This window comes from Gopherus evgoodei, chromosome 8 (genome assembly GCF_007399415.2).
Source record: "Gopherus evgoodei ecotype Sinaloan lineage chromosome 8, rGopEvg1_v1.p, whole genome shotgun sequence".
NCBI lineage: Eukaryota > Metazoa > Chordata > Testudines > Testudinidae > Gopherus > Gopherus evgoodei.
This window is the reverse complement of record NC_044329.1, coordinates 104,974,366-104,992,015: the sequence shown is the minus strand read 5'-3', so window position 1 is coordinate 104,992,015 and position 17,650 is coordinate 104,974,366. Positions and strand designations below refer to the sequence as shown.

Below are 17,650 nucleotides of genomic sequence, written 5' to 3'. Positions count from 1 at the left end.
GTGTGCTAAAGGCCACCTGCATGCCAGGGTCACCAAGTTCCTGGCTCCCTGGCACGGAGGGGTCCAGGCTGCCCGGCAGGGTCGGGTTGCTAGCTGGCACCATGGGTTGGGGGCCTGGGGCTGCTGGCCTGCCCTGCGAGCTGCAGAGTCCAGGGCAACCACATGGCAGAGTCGGAGGTCTCGGGCTTCCGGCCAGCCCGCCCGGTCAGGGGCCGGGGTACCCGCCCGGTCAGGGGCCGGGGTACCCGCCCAGGCCCACAAGCTCCAGGGCAGGCATGTGGCAGGGGTACAGAGTGGTCAGCCAGCGGGGTCGAGGATGCCACTACCCTGACACCCAGCCCCGATAAACACATTGTGGGCCGCACAATGTGTAATAAGTTGAGAACCACTGATTTAAACTTTGGCACTAATTAGCCCTCTTGTTTGAAGTGATAGATGCTATTTATGGGGGAGCACTACTATTTACCCTACCCAAGAGCATACCTACTCCTTATAATACAAAATAGACTACGTGAGCCCTAGCCTCCCCCAACCCGCTTTTGCGAACGTATTTCAGACATGACAACAAGGAGAGTCATGTCAGAAAGGAGGGGGCTACTTAGACTGTAAGTTCTTTGGAGAAGTGACCATCTTTTTGTTATGTATGTACAGAGTGCCTAGTACTGTGGTGCCCTGATTCATGACTAGGGACTCCTAAGTGCTACTACAATACAAATATCACAAAGACACAGAGAAGACTAAAACAGCAAGATTGGTTTATTTGAAGATGGAAAACATCATTACAGATGATTATCAATTAGCTTCTTGTAGGCATCAGGTAAAAGGGGGTGTCTGATGGGGTGCTCTCCCCACATTAGCCCTGACAGGGTTACGGTTGGTTGAGAAATCGGGCCACAGCTGAGAGGAATTGAGTGGTTAAGCAATCCCCTGACTAATGGAGGGAGCCCAGCTGGGGAGGAAACAGCTGGGCTGGATTTATAAAGACAGGAAATTAGCTGAAGAGGGGCTGCTGGGAATGTCTGTAGTCATTCTCTGGGAGAAGTGTTTGGAGGCTACAGTGACAGGTAGCTCATATTTACTCCCTGGATGGGGGGAGTTAGGAGGCTGGCAAACCCAGAGAGCAGGGAGCACCAGATAGTAACGAAAAGGGTTCAGGGAAAGGCAGTAAGGTCTAAAAGGGAACAGATCTTGACTGCTGACTAGAGGGTCCCTAAGCTGGAACTTGGGGTTCCCCTGCCAGCTGTTGAGGAGTGGCCCTGGGAAGCAGTGAAAGGGAAAACTACCTGAGGTTGCTAGGGAGAAAAGCTTTGGTGATCTGGAAGGGGAGAACACACATGGTCAGACAGCTGTGTTATGAAGAAGCAGCAGCTTATGGAGTGTGAGAGGTGCTGCAGACTGGCAGAGAGAGATGGAGTGCAACTGTGGGAAAGGGAGCTGACCTGGCAAGTTACTCTCCAAAATGACCAGGAGGCAGCACCATTGTAGGGGTGAGTGAAGCACCCTGTCACAGGGTTTTTAGAAGAGATTTAAGAAAAGATAGTGGTCTTGCAGAGCAGGCACTGGAGAGAGTAAGATGAAATATTCTGAGAGAAGCAATCTTCATGCTAATAGGACATCAAGGCTGGCATCATTACTGGAGAAGAGAATGTGTGGGGTAATTCTGCAAGAGACAAGGTTGGACAAACCAGCAAGGGGTGGAGTTGTGGAAGATCTTTAAAGAAAATAAGAAGTTTGAACTTGATGTAGTGAGGAAGGGGAAGCCAAAAGCTGAATTCAACAAGAGGTAGGGATGGCCAGATTGACAGGCAAGATATATCATCTTAGTGGCTGCGTTTTGTACTGACTAGAGATAGGACTTGGCTGGAAGGTCAGAGAGGAGATGACAGGAGACAATAAGGGCCTGGACAACAGTTTTAGCTTGGTCGGCAGAAAGATAAGACTAGATATTAAAAATGCTACAGAGATGCTAGGATTCAGAAAGTCTCAATGTCAAGGGCAAAAGAGAGGACAGAGTCTAAGATGACCCAGGTTTTGGGCCTCAAGGAGGGGGAGGATGGTAGGTCTCCAATCCCCCCCACACCCAAAAATGGAGGCAGTTGACAATTTGAGAGATTGTTTGGGCCATCATAAATTTAAATAGTTAGTGAGACATAAAAGGAGGTGATGACAGTCAAGCAGTTTGGAAGATAGGTTTGGATGGAACAAAACAGATTAGGAGCAGAAAGATGGATGGCACTTGAAGTCCTGAGTGGATGAGGTCTGCCGAAAAGGTGACATTATAGAGTCCGATGAGACCTATACAGAAAGGAGAGAGGAGGATGACACATTAGAGGAATGGCAGAGGAGTAGGAGAACTGGGAAAGCACAGCATCATGAAAGCTAAGGGAGAACATCATCAAGCATGAGTATAATCAACAAATGTCAAAAGCAGCAGAAAGGTCACAAAAGATGGAGTACACGTGCTGGGAGTTGGCCTGGAGAAGACTGACAGACCTTGGCTGAAAGCAGTTTCAATGGAGTGGAAAGAACAGAAGCCAGATTGGGAAGGACTCAGTTTAATTGGGTAAGAAAACTGGAGACCATGGTTATAGTCTGCCTGCTTGACAGGGTTGGAGGTGAAGGGGAAAAAAAGGAAGATAAGCAGGAAGATGGAGTCAACTTACTGAGGATGGAGATCAAGGCATGCTTGTTTGATACAAAGAAGGAGCTGGAGGACAGAGATTAAGCAGGAGGGAAAAATCCTGTATTAACATAGGAATAGATTAGATAAACTAAGTCTTTCTTCTCTAATTTGTGTTGGAAATCCTACATCAAGGCTGGCTCTCCTTTAGTAGCTTTAATAAAATATACTGACAGAGTATGGGCGTGAGCTACTCCCACTAAACACCAACATTCTCCAACTTCAGTGAGCATGGTAGCAGGTCTCAAGAGTAAGACTCGAGTTTGAATGCACAAGTTTGTTAGTGAATCACAACCTTGATATTTCTTGATTTGGATAATGATTTACAGCAGAAACCATATTAACATGCATACTAGTTTGAAGTCAGTTGTCTCAACCCTGACAACACTGAAGTATTTTGCTACACATAATTTTGTGAGCTTTTGTTTACCAGTCCCCTGCAGTGGCACCTTTGGAGCTAGTCTGGCTGATCAAATAAATCACTATGGCATAATAAAACTAATACATATATAAAAATGTAGGTAGATGTTTTCTGATTTTTCCACTAATAAAAATGTTAGTTCAAAATTCATGCCCACAAGTCTGACAATAATTGCCCAAAAGCAAACATAGCTCAAAACTGAAGAAGTGAAACTGGTATAAATCATTAATCTACAGATGTGTGTTTGAATTAGGCTGTTCAAGAATTAAAGCTAATTCTGCCTTCTGCTTAATTTTACAGTGAAATTATAATAATGTTCTTGTCTGTCATAAAACTGATTTAAGCTGCAGCATCAAGTAGGGAAAACCGTACACTAGAAACCAGGAATCACTGTCTATACTAAGCACAGTAGAGTTTTAATCCTGGCTCCTACATTTACTCATTAGTTGATGTTGAGTAATTCACATTCTCTGTCTTGCTGTCCCCCCATCTATGCTTGCATACCTCACGGGGTGGTGTTGAAGTTAGTTAGTTAATGCTCGTACAGTGCGCTGAACATGTAAACCACTAAGGTTTATAATTATGGAGAAACTCCTTTAATCCTTACTGAAACTCACCGTAGTATTTTTTAGAAATTTATAATTTTTTAAAAATTGAAAACAAGTAACACATTTTAAACGAAGTCCTATCCTGCATATTTCAGTTGTATATCCATCTATACAACACCTCACGTAGGGGCTGAGGATTAGTTATTGTTCAAGAACTTTACAAATGAAGAATGCTTTTAACATTTATTATGACACTTAACATTATAATGACAATTCAACTTTATAAAGTGCATTTTGAAACCTCAGACAGTAAGAACTACTAAGCTGGAAACCAACTCAATAAACTCTGCTATGGTTTGGCTGCCTGCCTGCCTTGCTAGAACACTTCTGAAGGGGCTCTAATGACCACAAGACCACAAAGTGGTGGAACTGCTGCATTTCAGCTGCACCAGAGAGTAAAGACCTCGAGCACCCTACCACAAAGGAAGTCTCCCCAGTCACCTACCCATCGTAGAGACTCCCAAGGCAAGAGGAGAATGGACTTGGAATAGCCAGCAGATTTACACACTGTGTGAGCCCATATAGAAAAGTAGTAACAGTGTTAATATTTGATTCATATTACATTAACCACATTTTAAAAACACACTTTGGCCACTATCTTTTCTTAAATAGTTCAGTGGCACTAAGGTAACACTATGGAGAAATGCCTCGAAAAAATTAAGAGGAAAGTATTTTTCAGTTGCTTTAGGATAACGAAAACATCTTCAACTTCCATTTACTTTTGCTCCCATAACATTGGTAGATGCTTTTAACTGTTAAATGTAACTAGAGGCAAAGTCTTATTAAATTCTCAAAAATAAGTAATTTTAATGGCAATGTCACTACAATATTTCAAGCACAACTCCGTACGGTAGGAGAGACAAGTACCACTCAGTGCTACTGAAAATGACCTATACTTTAATTTTTTTTTTAAGCTTTTGAAAGTTAATATTGGGACAGGGCTGGGGGAAACCAACTGCGATGCCACATTCTAAATCGGTGGTCAGATCAGAGTATGGGGGCATGGGTCACTCACGCCAACGCGTGTGACATTGGAGTACTATATAAGCCTGTGTAGGGATTCATATGCCATATAACTGCGAGAGTAAGGGGAAAGGTTTATAAACAGTTGGGATACTTTATATTATGCTAACCTTCACACTGTCTGAACAGTGCACACAGAAGAAATGCACTGAGCAGCAACAGAATCACAACCATGCAAGTACGAGCTTCAAGCCAATTTTGTATACACCACTTCCCTGACCAACACTGTGCATTCCGGGTGCATCTCAACATCTAGTCTTATATATTTTCAATCATTGTAGTCCTTGTGCAAATATTTCCCTTCCAATTAACTACTGCCCTCAGAGTTCCTCTCCTGTATGTCCAAAACAAACAAGTATCTCAATTTCTCAGTCCCTTTCCACCCTGTCCCTACTCAAAACTCCGAGTGTCATGCTGTTTTAAATGCCCCTGAAACACAGCAAAACATTCGATCACAAGATTTAAAGGCTGCCTTAAAAGTCATCTAAAATGAGTTAAATTTGACAGGTCTATCTTAGTATGGGGCAGAGCCTAAGCCATCCTCAATGGACAAGGACAAGTGCATAGAAACAAAGACTGATGAAACTGGAGCATATAGAACCTGTTTGGCTAGGGGGTAAGTATCTGACATTTGTTGTGATCATGTGGCTGGGAAATTTTGAGGACAGTAGCCAGAGTACAGAGATATTTATTGTAGCCAAGGAAAGTATGTTTCCAACTAGACGATATTCCCTTTTAACTTGATAATGACAATAGCCTGAGGTAATAAACTATGAGACCTCTGCTTCTGAATTTTCTCTTTTAGCCTAGTACATGGTTATCATTTCATAAGCAGGAAGGACCCTCAATTCAATCATCTAAGGGCCAATGAAGTTATCTGGTATAGGATGTGCATAACCAATGGCAGAATTTGTCTACAAATATTTTGGATGTGTGTGAAGAACCTATGAACTACAGATGGATATTGCAGCAAAAAAAGGCTAAAAGGACTAATTCTGAGAAAGAGGTCAAAAAGAAAAAAGTCAAGTAGTGGATCATTATATGAAGAGGCACCAACTCTTTCTAAAAAGTAAAGTACAAGATGTCACTGTTGCCTAAAATTCTTGCAATTTCAATTAGATACACTATTAACCTCCCATTTCAAAGTGCAGTGCAGTATTCCTGTATACTGTTGAATGGCAACCACTTTTCATTCTAGCGGTGAATGAAACAATTCTAATTTACTTAACAGCAATTGCCTGTGAACTTTAAGTCTTGAGATTGTCACAACTTCTGCTTTAAGCAGCTTTCCAATGCTCAGTTCTCTAAATTTCTTCTCTGGGTCTGAAACTCTGTCCGACCTCAATCCCTGTATAACTTTTTCAAAAAGTTTAAGGAAAATCTTTAATTATTGAAGCATTTAAAAAGATGACATAGTATTTCCCTGCCCCATCAAAGGCTATGACAATTGTGATCCTTTTGAGCATGCTCAGAACATTTTTTTTTTAAGCGAGCCCAATTTTGACAAAGCATTTTTGATATCTGTACTGCTTGTGTGGCAACAGCACTGTCCCTTCCAGTATACTGTTGCCCAGCCTGGCCTCACTGGTCTAAGGACTGTTGCTGGAATACTTAAGAAGGGAGATTACAAGCATGGGATTGAAATAGTGTGGGTTATAGGTCTGAACATATTGTCACTCCTATGGGGAGTCCCACTGAAGTCACAAGCCACTTATTAATGCATCTAAATAAGGATTTGCAGCCAACGTTAGAAAATGGATTGGCTAAGGCTTTCTTAGTAACACAGAAAAGGAAAAACTAGTTTCAATGTTTCAAAAATCAAATATTTAATTGTCATTCTTAATGCATGTGCGCATGGGCAATTTTCACCATTCCTTTAACAAAAAAAGGCAAGGAAACAAATGCCAAGTTTCTCAGAATATCATTAAATCACCACTGCACAGACAGGGTTTGATTGTGCAAGCACATATGTAGAGGCATGACTTTATTCACTTCAATAGTCCTGTTAACTCAGTGTATGCAAATTAGCACCACTAAAACTGGGGAACATGTTCTCTGAACATGCTCAGAAGTGAACACATTTAAAAAAAACCCCTATTTTTTAGAATGTAATATATGAATGATGGCCCTGATCCTGCACTTTGACCCACATGGAAGGATCCATGCACCTATGCAGAACCCCACTGAAGTCCCTGATACTTTGCATGGTGCAGGCCCATCTGCTTGAATTTGACTGAAGGACCAAGGCCTATGCATGTATTTTGTATATACATATATGCCTGTTAGAATGACACTACATTTACATACAATAGTTAACTGACTAGTTAGAGAGCTCTGGAAACCTTGGGGGGGGGAGTGATTTCCTACATAAATGTTAATTACTATTACTGACTTGTAAATGAGTAACAACTCCAATATTCTATCTGCGTGCCTTGAGACTTTAGTCCTGAAACTATATGCCAATGGAAACATTTTAGAAAGTATATCCTAACTCTATGATTTGCCACAAAGTAGCTGATTTTAAAGCTAACGATGATAATTCTATTCCTGCCAAAGCTGACACAAGCATCAGGGGGTAGCCATGTTAATGTCTATCCACAAAAACACAAGGAGTCCGGTGGCACCTTAAAGACTAACAGATTTATTTGGGCATAAGCTTTCATGGGTGAAAAAGGCTCACTTCTTCAGATGCATGGAGTGAAAATTACAGATGCAGGCATTATATAATGACACATGAAGAGAAGGGAGTTACCTCACAAGTGGAGAATCAGCGCTGACAGGGCCAAAGCTGATACAGGAACTACAAACCCAAATTTCTATTCCCAAGATTTCTAAGTATAAGATCCATTTCTCTCCTCAGGCACTAGAAGCTTCTTGGAATAATAAAATAAACATTTATGCTAGAGAGATGGCCAGAAGGTGAAATTTTCAAGAGTAAAACAATAATTCTTTGTGTGTAGTGTGTAACTGATTCAGTGGTAGAAAAGTTGGTTTTCACAGAAAAATTCAGGGTTCATATCATCTTCCATGTACATAACTTAGCACTTAATGTCTGATTCTACAGCTAAAGAGACAGTACTGCCCTGATTGGAATTGGCAATTCCTATGTTCCCACTGTTTTTGGAACATTATCAACTCAATGACTTCAGTATAGTTACTTCTGATTTATACTGGTTTGAGAGGAGAATCAGGCTCTACCCTCCTCAAAAAACTGTGTATAAATGTTAAAATGGGTGTGAATTATTATTCCCAATTTACACCTGGGAAAATAGGCACATAGGTTAAATGACCTGCCTAAGTTCTTGTAATGATGCTTACTCTGTTGTATGGCAACACACTGTTAAACAGAAACGTCTAATGATTAAATTCCTGTATAACGTCTCTTTAAACAAAAGCCAGCTGTTGTAATGATTATTTTGTTTCTTGTATTTACCTGGCAAAGATTTGTAAACTTTATAAAACTTGCTATAAATAGCTTTGAAACAACATGCCTGAGTGTCAAAATCAGGATTAGAACTCAGGAGGTTCTCACTCCTAGTCCTACATTCATTCCACTAGATAGACTGTCATGGTCACTGCAATCATTGAAAGCAGACTGCAAAACTCTAGAGTCTTAAACGTAAATTTGTTTCAGAATATACAACTAGGCAGGCTCTCTAAGACAGTGACATAGTGATGCAAAGATTTTAAATAAATCATCTCACATTTAAGTGTGAATAAGCCTGATGCGGCAATACCAAGTTTTATCGGGGCTAGAATATGTGGTCCTGATCTCTCACTGCACTGCACCTTGTGAATTTTTTACATCAGTGCACGAAACACTATCATTCTGACTTGGTGGAACACTACACCCACTTGCAATGGTGTAGATGACTCCAAGGCGCAGGGTAAGAGAATCAGGCACTGTATGTATAATGGAGGTCTAGCTTTTTTTGTAACAGAAGTGAGGGGAGCTTATTTCATTCTTGTTAGGTGCAGTATGGTAATTTTCATATATTACTTTTTTATTTATTTAAAGTTCCAGGTGTACTAGGGTACTCAATTCCCAGGTGGAGATTTCAAACCACAAAACGTCAAGTGCACAGCAGTAAAGAGTGTCTTAAGCAAATGATAACAGCTATTCCTAAAAATCAAAGATAATATGAAGTTGTGGCAGTAACTTCAGAAAGGAACAGTAACACCACTAAGGGGTGTTCAGTGGCAAAACCTCCCATCACGAATTCTCTCTCTCTCTCTTCTGGAAACAAAATCGCGCAGGCAGTTACATGGAGGTGGGGCCCTTTCAGCCTGACTGCAGCTCAAGGCAGAGATGAGATTAGCCTGCTTGACGTCCCCATCACCTCCCCTTTCCTGCGGCCTCATTTGCCTGGGGGGGATGATGTGATTCAGTGGCAGCTGTGGGAAAAGAAAGGTGACACCCCCTCCCCCCGGGGCGCTGCAGCCGGTGAGGACATGGGGTGAACCCCGCCACACGTTCCTCCCCCCACCCGGCGGAGCCCTGCGCGGGGTGGCTGCCTGGGGAGCAGCGAGCGGGGGGCGCCGCCTCTGTCCTCCCGCCCCCCCTCGCGGGAGCGCTTTGTTTTTAACTGGCCCGGCCCGCACACGGCCCACCCCCGCCCGGCCTCACCTGCCAGCGCCAGGATCTGGGCCTTGTGCAGCAGCAGGCGCTCGCCCCAGTCGCCGGGGCTCTCCTCGTCCTCCTCCTCCTCCGCCTCGCGCGGGTTGCGGTACACCGTGTACACCTTCTGGTTGTCGAAGTCGAGGCGGGACGTGGGGCTGAAGTCCCGCACGCACGAGACGGGCAGCGCATAGCAGACGTTGTCCTCCAGGAACCGCACAAAGGCGTACATGGCGCGGGAGGGGGCGGGGGGCGGCGGCGGCTCCGGGCCCCTCGCCGCCTGCTCTGTTATTGTTCCTGGAAGTGCGCCTCGGCGCTCGGCTGAGCGCGCCTGGGCGCCCCGCCGCCGGGGCAGAGCGAGCGGGTCCGGGCTCCAGGCAGACCGGAGCAATCCAACGCCGAGCGCGGCGCTCGCTCCCTGCGAAGGGCTGCGGAGCGGGGCGCGAGCCCAGCCAGTGCGCTCCAGCCTGCGCGGCTCGCCGGGCTCCGCGCATGGCCCCCGCTCCCGCCTGGCTCGGGGAAAGCGGTGCGGGAACCCCGCGTCCACACGGCAGCGGCAGCGACACGCCGTAGTGCGGGCTGGCCCATTGCAAGGCAGCCGGGAATCCTGCACAAGAGCTCGGGCTGGCTCCAAAGCTTCGTCTCTCGCACCCACCACAGCAGAGGGTCCCATAAACATGCTGCCGCCTCCAGCTTGTCTCTGCTGAGACTCAGCTATGAACGATTTATATTACACTCCGTATTAGGGCTTATTTGGGCCCCTGAAAATGATTCCCCCAAAAGTCAGTGGATGCTCCCCAGGACTAAGAAAAATCCATCACCACACTTGGGCAGGGCCTTAATTTGGACTCACTGGAAAAACCGAGTTTACAGTTAAAGTCTGTTTTTCTCAGAGCTGAGCGTACTTAATTCCCGGTCTTCAGATGGAATCAGGGACAGTCATGTCTGTCTGAATATCAAGCTTTTGCACCTAGGAGCTGTGACCTAGCTTAAGGAGTTTGCTTCTGTTATTTCTCTCTCCTTTTGGGAGTCACCTGGCCCAGAGAAGGAGGCTACTGGTAGAAAGTCTTAAGCATCCTGCTGTCTGGGCCAAAATGATACAACTGTGCCCCAGGCAGAAACTAGGAGCAGTGCTCCCCCTGCCCATAGTAACAAATAAATTCCTAGAAGCCAAATAGGTAGAACATATCCTGCCATAATCATAATCACAAGGCAAACCTATTGACACTATTCTATTATAAGAAAAGTCCTTTTTTTTTTTTTTTTTTTTAATTTTGGCTCCCAAGTTCCTAGAAGATGGGGACACCTTCCTATTCTAGAGCATTGCCCATTGGTTATGGGAAGAAAAACCCACACCCCCGCTGACTCCTTATCAAAGATGAAATGAGCTACTCACAGAAAATACAGTAGGACTACTGGGTCTCATCCTCCCAAGAGAACAGCAAGATGCAGAGGGATTGTGGGGGATCCAAGGGCTCAAAGACTCTCTAGAGTCTACCGTAGAAGATCTGTGCTTCTGGATACTTACTCAAAGTGAACAGTGAATGTTTTGGAGTTCACGTCCAGGTGCATGCATTCACTTGCATGCTCTGTAGGTAGTACTCCCCTCAGTCTTAGAAGCAGCGCAAGCATTATTTCAAGGGGATTCTATTCAGTTCTGAGAGTCATTTGTGAATAGGAATAACCTGAGAAGTTTAACATATAGCACATGAATCCTGAAAACAAGGGGCACTAGGTTTTAGTCTTACAAAATGCAACACAAATATAAAAGTACCAAAACAAACAAAGCCAACCATGGTAGAAATTTTGTCCATATCTATATGAAGTACATAAAAAGACCAGGAATAAACTAAATGTACAATGAAGACATATCAAACCGATATAAAAGTAAAATACATGTAGCTAATGGCTGTAAACTTCCCATATGCTAATAGCAGATTTATTACTTGCACATGGACAATGTCTTCTATATCCTTCATTTAAGGTTTAGGATTTCAAATGCCAGTAATTTATATTAACAAGCAGTGGAGCATCACCAGGTTGGTGTGCCATATAATGTCAAATTAAGTCTGCTAAAAGGCATAGATGAGAAATATAATCTAGCATTTGGGCTGCAAGGGAAATGAAATCTCAACAAAGATTGTGTTGCTGATCAAACAATAGCAGCTGCTATAGTGATTGTATCTCTTTACAATAGAAGTAGGAAGAGTTGCAGAAAGAAATAACAGGACAAATTGAAGCCTGGTGTTATTCCACTGGCTGCATTACAGATACACCAAGGACAAATTTGTCCCACACAGTTCAGTGGCTAGTGAAGGATTCGGTACACTGAACCTTATTGGAATTGTATTTCCATTGCAGCTGAAATCTATTTGAAATATCGAGTACTGCTGGACAGGGAAAGAAAAGAGGAGGAAAATGGAGAGGTAGCAGATAACAGGAGGAAAGATGACAAATTGGAGATATGGGAAAGGGGATAATAGGGTTGAGTATTAGGAATATAATTACTCAGATGTCAGGAAGGCCTGGACAATTTGTCCTTAGGTAGGAAAACTGAAAGAAAGGATGAAAATAAAAAGGTAAAAAGGATAACACCTCAAATTTCCACTAGCATTAGAGCAATTTTGAGAGTCCACTGGTCTTAGAAACATTTATAAAAAAAGAGACTATAAATTGCAACATTTTTCAGTGTCCAATTATCATAGACTATCAGGGTTGGAAGGGACCTCAGGAGGTCATCTAGTCCAACCCCCTGCTCAAAGCAGAACCAATCCCAGGCAGATTTTCACAGTTCCCTAAATGGCCCCCTGAAGGACTGAATTCCCAGCTCTGGATTTAGCAGGCCAATGCTCAAACCCACTAAGCTATGCCTCCTCCCTACAAAGGAGGGAAATCGAAAGGTATGGCACAGGCTGCACAAATACATCCAAGAGAAAACCTCTGATTGGCAGCAGAAATCCTTTGGAGAGGCTGCTCCACAATCCTCTGTAGACAGAGGCATTCCAAGTGACAGACTCAAGATGATGGGCTGCCTGTTTCCACCCCCACCTGGTCCCAATCACATACATTATTCCAGAAGAAGAAATTATAATACTAAAGAATTAATTTCCTAAAGGAAATGGACCCTTTGTATTTCTGTTCCTCCTAGAAGGAAGATTGTTATTGGGCTTGATGCAGGAATTATTGGGTGAAATGCTATTGTCTGTGTTATGCAGAAAATCATCTATGGACTATCTAAACTATGGTAGATCATCATAATTGCCTTAAAGGTCTATCAACAATCTGCATTAGGTATGGTGAAGAATTAGCTGAACAGGGGAACCCCTTAGAGACAATACAGAAGTGCATCAGTCCTCCTTTAATTGTGCCTCTGTGCACCAGTTTCATACTGGGTATAAATCTCCATAAAGATCAGAGTTTTGCCACTGCTATTTTACAAGAATAAAATCTCAGCATAAAGTTTACAGATGTTGCACTGCCCTTAAAAGGGCATGGTTTTTAAACTTTTACAAGGGAACAACTGGTTTCTCACTATAACTGAAATTTTCAGCTTCCATCAAATTCATCCCTTTGTCTTAGCCATTCTAAAAAAGTAAATAATTATCTGCTGAAAAACATTGTTAAAATATGAACCCACAGATCAAAAAGTCTTACTCCAAGAGTCAGGAAACCACATAGTAAAGTCCCAGCCCTTCCGGAACTTGTATAAAGAGAGTTCCAGGAAATAACAGTTCACCTGTATTGTACTGCTGTTAATTCGGTTGAAGCATTAAAGCCAAAGATAAAGTCTGCAACTCTGATGTGCATACTATGTGTTTCACTTAAGGATGCATGATGAAAAGTCAGTAGTACTAAGCAAACAGTACTAACCCTGGCACCCAAATCTCTTTTTGCCAACAAAGCAGTAAAATCAGGCTCACTAGTAAGGTGACCTCCATGTTCAGTGCCAAACCACACACAAAGGGAGGCTATATTGATCTCTTGTCCTCTGATTAAGAAATCCACATTTACCTTCAGCATCCAAGAGAAACCTGACTTCTCATTGATAACCAATAGACCTGGAATACCCTTTTCAGGCCTTCAAAATGATAGCTGAAGACCCTGGATTGCCCAGGGTACATCACAAATTTAAAATGTATTTTTGTGTTGCCTTCTTGTAAATTTTGTAATTTACTTATATTCCAAGCATTGTATTTCATGCAAATCAAACTTTCAAACACTGAATGAACCTTAAACAGCAAGTATACCCACAATTTTGCAAACAGTGTGACTGTCTATAAAATGTGTAGCCTAGGTCTTGCCTTCCATATCGAAACTAATTCTGCAATTCCAGAGGGAAGAGCATAAGAGACACTAAATATTACATCCATATTATTTTTTTAAAAAGAATCTGTTGTATTATATTTTTCCCTACATCAAATGTATGGCTGAACATACTTTAGCTATCACCATACTTTAATGACATTTCACATTTAGAAGAACTCAGAAATTATACACAAGAACTAGACAATCCCAAATTGCGTGTACATGCACACACATATAATCCAATGACGTGCTGGTTAACTTTTATTATTAAAGGTATGATTGCTAACGTGTTCTGGTCTTAAGTTATCCTGCCTTTTGATAGGTGGCACATATCACAGCATCTCTTTTTAAATCTAGGAATGTAACAATAAAACCTGCTTCATTCCACATGTAAATGAATCCTCCTCCTGTAAAGGTCACAGACATTGTTAGCTCAAGGGAGCAGAACTAAGGTTTCCTGAGAGCTATTCCCACCTCAAACATTTAGATATTGTGTGATCAAAAATGCCCCAAACTAGCTGGTCATCATAATACCAGATTAAAAAAATACAATAAACCTGAAATCCAGTCCCCATCAACCAGAGAAAAAAGAAGTATCTCTGTGTATACACTTAGGTTTTCAAGGCACTTCAGATACCATGGTAATGGATGCTATATAAAAGACCTAGATTAGACAGGTAAATCCCTGAGATTTAGGCCTTCAAAATCCACTGTCCCCAGTTCCTTCCCACCAGAGGAGGCAGTGCACTGCTGCAGGGAGACTCAGCAACCAAGACCTCCTGAAAAAGTGTGATCTAACCTTAAGCGAGGTTTAGGGTAATACCCATCATTCAGCTTTTAAATTAAGTCCTTTGGCAGTTGAAGGACTCTTGATCAACCTGCACAGGAGATATTTATATCCTGGAGGCAGCTGGTATATTCTGTAGCATTAAAAGGGAATGATTAAGCAATAATGCCCAGTGCAGAGGGCACTTCCTGGCTGTTAATGACCATCTGGATGCGTTGAGGGTCAGAGGTGAAAGCAGCTAATCATTAATTGCCAAGAAATGCTCAACCCAGAGATCATCATTTCTATCAGAAGTCAAGAAAACATAAAACATCAAGAAAATGTTTACTTGTGTGTTGAAAAATTAAGTCTCTCAGAGAGAGAGAGCAATATCCATGGCAACATAGTTGAACTAATTTTTCAATCCTTCACAGAATAGGAGATGGTATAGGTGACCCCAAAGGCCTTTTCCATGCTACAAATGTCCTAGCAACTAATGGTGTAGCAACAGGGCTGCCTGGGGTGGGGGGGAAGGGGAGCGCCACGAGAGTTTTTTGGGGCCCCTGGAGCAGGGTCCTTCACTTGCTCCAGAGGCCCTGGAAAACTCTCACAGGGCCCGGGCCCCCAGAGCTTCTTCCACTTCGGGTCTTCAGCAGCAATTTGGCGGTGGGGGGTACTTCTGCCCCAGGACCCGCTGCCGAAGACCCCAGGCCCCCTGACTCCTTTGGGCAGCCCTGTGTAGTAACCAACAGGCAAGAAGAACTTATTTCTTCAAGGTGCCTTGTGCATAGTCTCCCACTTGCAGGATCTCTATCTGGTACCACAGAGCTTAAGGAACCTTCTTGAAAGCAGTGCTTTGATTTGTTTTTTCTAAACCAGACTTCCCTGTGTTAGTTTTACTAGTACTTGGATAGTTTTAAGGAATTTTAAGCACTTAGACTTTTCACCATTGCAGAAACTAGATTCCTCTAGACCTTCAATATCAAGAGGCCTTTTTAGTTTTTATTTGGCGAGAACTAAGGCCTTTTATAGTCTTTGGGCATTAGTGTAAAGGGAATGTTGTTTCCACTCAGTGCCGGTGATTATGCACCAAGTCCTGCTCTGCTTTACCTAGGGTGACAGTACCTGACGGTTTTAGGGCTAAGGCAGTACTAATAGTCTATCTTCATAGTGTTTCCATTTTAGATATCTGGATGGCTGCTGCTTGGAGTTCCCCTCACACATTGACACAACTTTGTTGTTCTCTCTTGACTTGGCATCTAAATCTGATATGAAAATTCCCATTCTGTAATTATTATTTTTTTATTTTTTTTTTAAACATAGAAATCCTTAACCCACCGTCTTGGGGGTTGCATTACTTGCTGAATTCACACAGGTGGGAATATCATAGATGAAAGAGAGGTTACGAACTATCAGCAATTCTTCCAGCATGATACCTCTGCATAGTCACATTACCTGCCTGCCTTTCAGTCTTCTTGGAGTTTTGATCTCAGTCATAGGACTTTTGGGTTTAGATGGGCACCGTGCAGACTTAGTCCCAGCTCTGAACAGCCAGTGCTGTAAAGCTGTGCTCATACAGTTCCATTAAGCAATACTTTTCTACAAGGTTCTTGAAGCTCAATAATATCAAGGAGAGTATTTCTCAAATGCGAATAGAGACAAACTCAAAACTTTTCATATCTCAATACTATAAACAGGTTTAGAACTGGCCATATTTCAAAATAAGCCAGCTCCTACTACATATTTCATTAACAACAACCAGTATCAGCATCTTTACCGTTAAAGAATTCACTGTTTTCTACCTGGAGTAAGGATCATTATCACAATAGGCCTAATGATATCTTTGAAGGGTCTTAACTAATATACGAACATATGTGTGCACTACGTTTCTCTGGAAGGCCTAAGGGAGGTAACATGAAACAAGGAGAAGTCTCTGGAATATTTTAGGGAATGTATTTTCCTGTAGTCTGTATTACTTGTTAATAGAATTTAATCATAAAACTGTCTCTGCACTCGTAGCACCATTCATCCAAGCTTCTGAATATCTGAAAGCACTTTACAAACATGAAATGAATTTAGTCTCAACACCCTTGTGAGGCAATTCCTTACAGATTTAGGAAACCGCAGCATGAAGCTATTAAATGTCAATGTCACATACATTAGGAAGGCACCACAAATAGTTCACAAGTTCACTCACCCCTAGGCACCCCCTCATGGCCAGGTATGGCAGCAGCTGGTTGCTCCATTCCAATGGTTCCTCCCTCAGTGACTTGGCAATCTGGGTGGGACACTATCTTGAGCCCCCTCTTCTGGGGTCATAACTGTTCAAACTGAAAGTCCTCAAAATATCTTCAAAAATCCTCCTTCCTCTCTAGGGCTCTTCCCCAACCTGTCTTTGACTCAGCCAGTAGTCCCCTTGCTAAACTCTGTAAAACTTGTTGTGGGCTTCTATGCCCCTCCACTGGGGCCAATAGGAGAACCCAATCCCATCCTCTACTCCAGGGCCATGTACTGAACAACTAGGTCTCCTCCATTACATACACGACAGTTTTCCCTGGACCACTTCCTACCCCACCTTTTAAATTACCCTCTGCATCTCTGCCCTGTTTGGTATGGGTCTCCACCTGCAGAGCTTTCCATACACTCCGAGCTTTCTATCAGCTGTCTTTCCAAACCTTTCCTCAGCTGGGCTTTATCACCACTTAAGCCTGGCTCTTGTGCCCATTACTACTACCACCTTCTGCTCTTTATGGGGAAATGCCTGATTCTCTGTAGGTAGGGCTCATTTTGTAACCAAGTTGGCTTAGCCCCAGGCTCTTCCACTCAGGAGGCAAGCCACCTTATTACACTGTGCCTCCCATCTTTCCTGTCTGTCCCTTAACCACATGATCTCCTCTTTTGCAGGCTTCTGCCTGATCTGACTAGTTAGGTGATTCAAAAGCACAGCTTCTTTCTCTCAGGCCAGACAAACTGGAAAGAGTAACTCCGACCCATCACTGCCAAGGAACCTGTAGCAGTGCACATGTAAGGGGACTGTTATCCCCTTACTAACATTCAGTGGGGATGTTTGGTTGCTAGCTCCCAGCACTAAAAGGGGAGGGATCAATGGCAAATCAGGACCCTGAGACTGACAGTCCCCAGGAACAATGGGGAGAGGCCTATGCTCCAGGTCAGCCTGATTGACAGGGCGGGCAGGCTAATCAAAGAGACAGAAGGCCAGGGTGGGTCC

The 17,650-nt window shown here is 43.1% G+C and overlaps 2 protein-coding genes across 6 annotated transcripts in view; both read right to left on the bottom strand.

The window, feature by feature from the left end:
* The window catches only part of BEND5 (BEN domain containing 5), a 49,271-nt gene extending 39,594 nt beyond the window's left edge, over positions 1 to 9,677 (bottom strand). For all 5 annotated transcript variants that reach the window (XM_030571603.1, XM_030571606.1, XM_030571602.1 and 2 more), the window contains exon 1: positions 9,360 to 9,677. In XM_030571603.1, coding sequence (XP_030427463.1) covers positions 9,360 to 9,582 — 223 coding nt within the window. In that variant the 5' untranslated portion in view covers positions 9,583 to 9,677. The remainder of the gene's footprint in view (positions 1 to 9,359) is intronic.
* AGBL4 (ATP/GTP binding protein like 4) overlaps positions 1 to 17,650 on the bottom strand; it is a 1,406,381-nt gene that overhangs the window by 543,925 nt on the left and 844,806 nt on the right.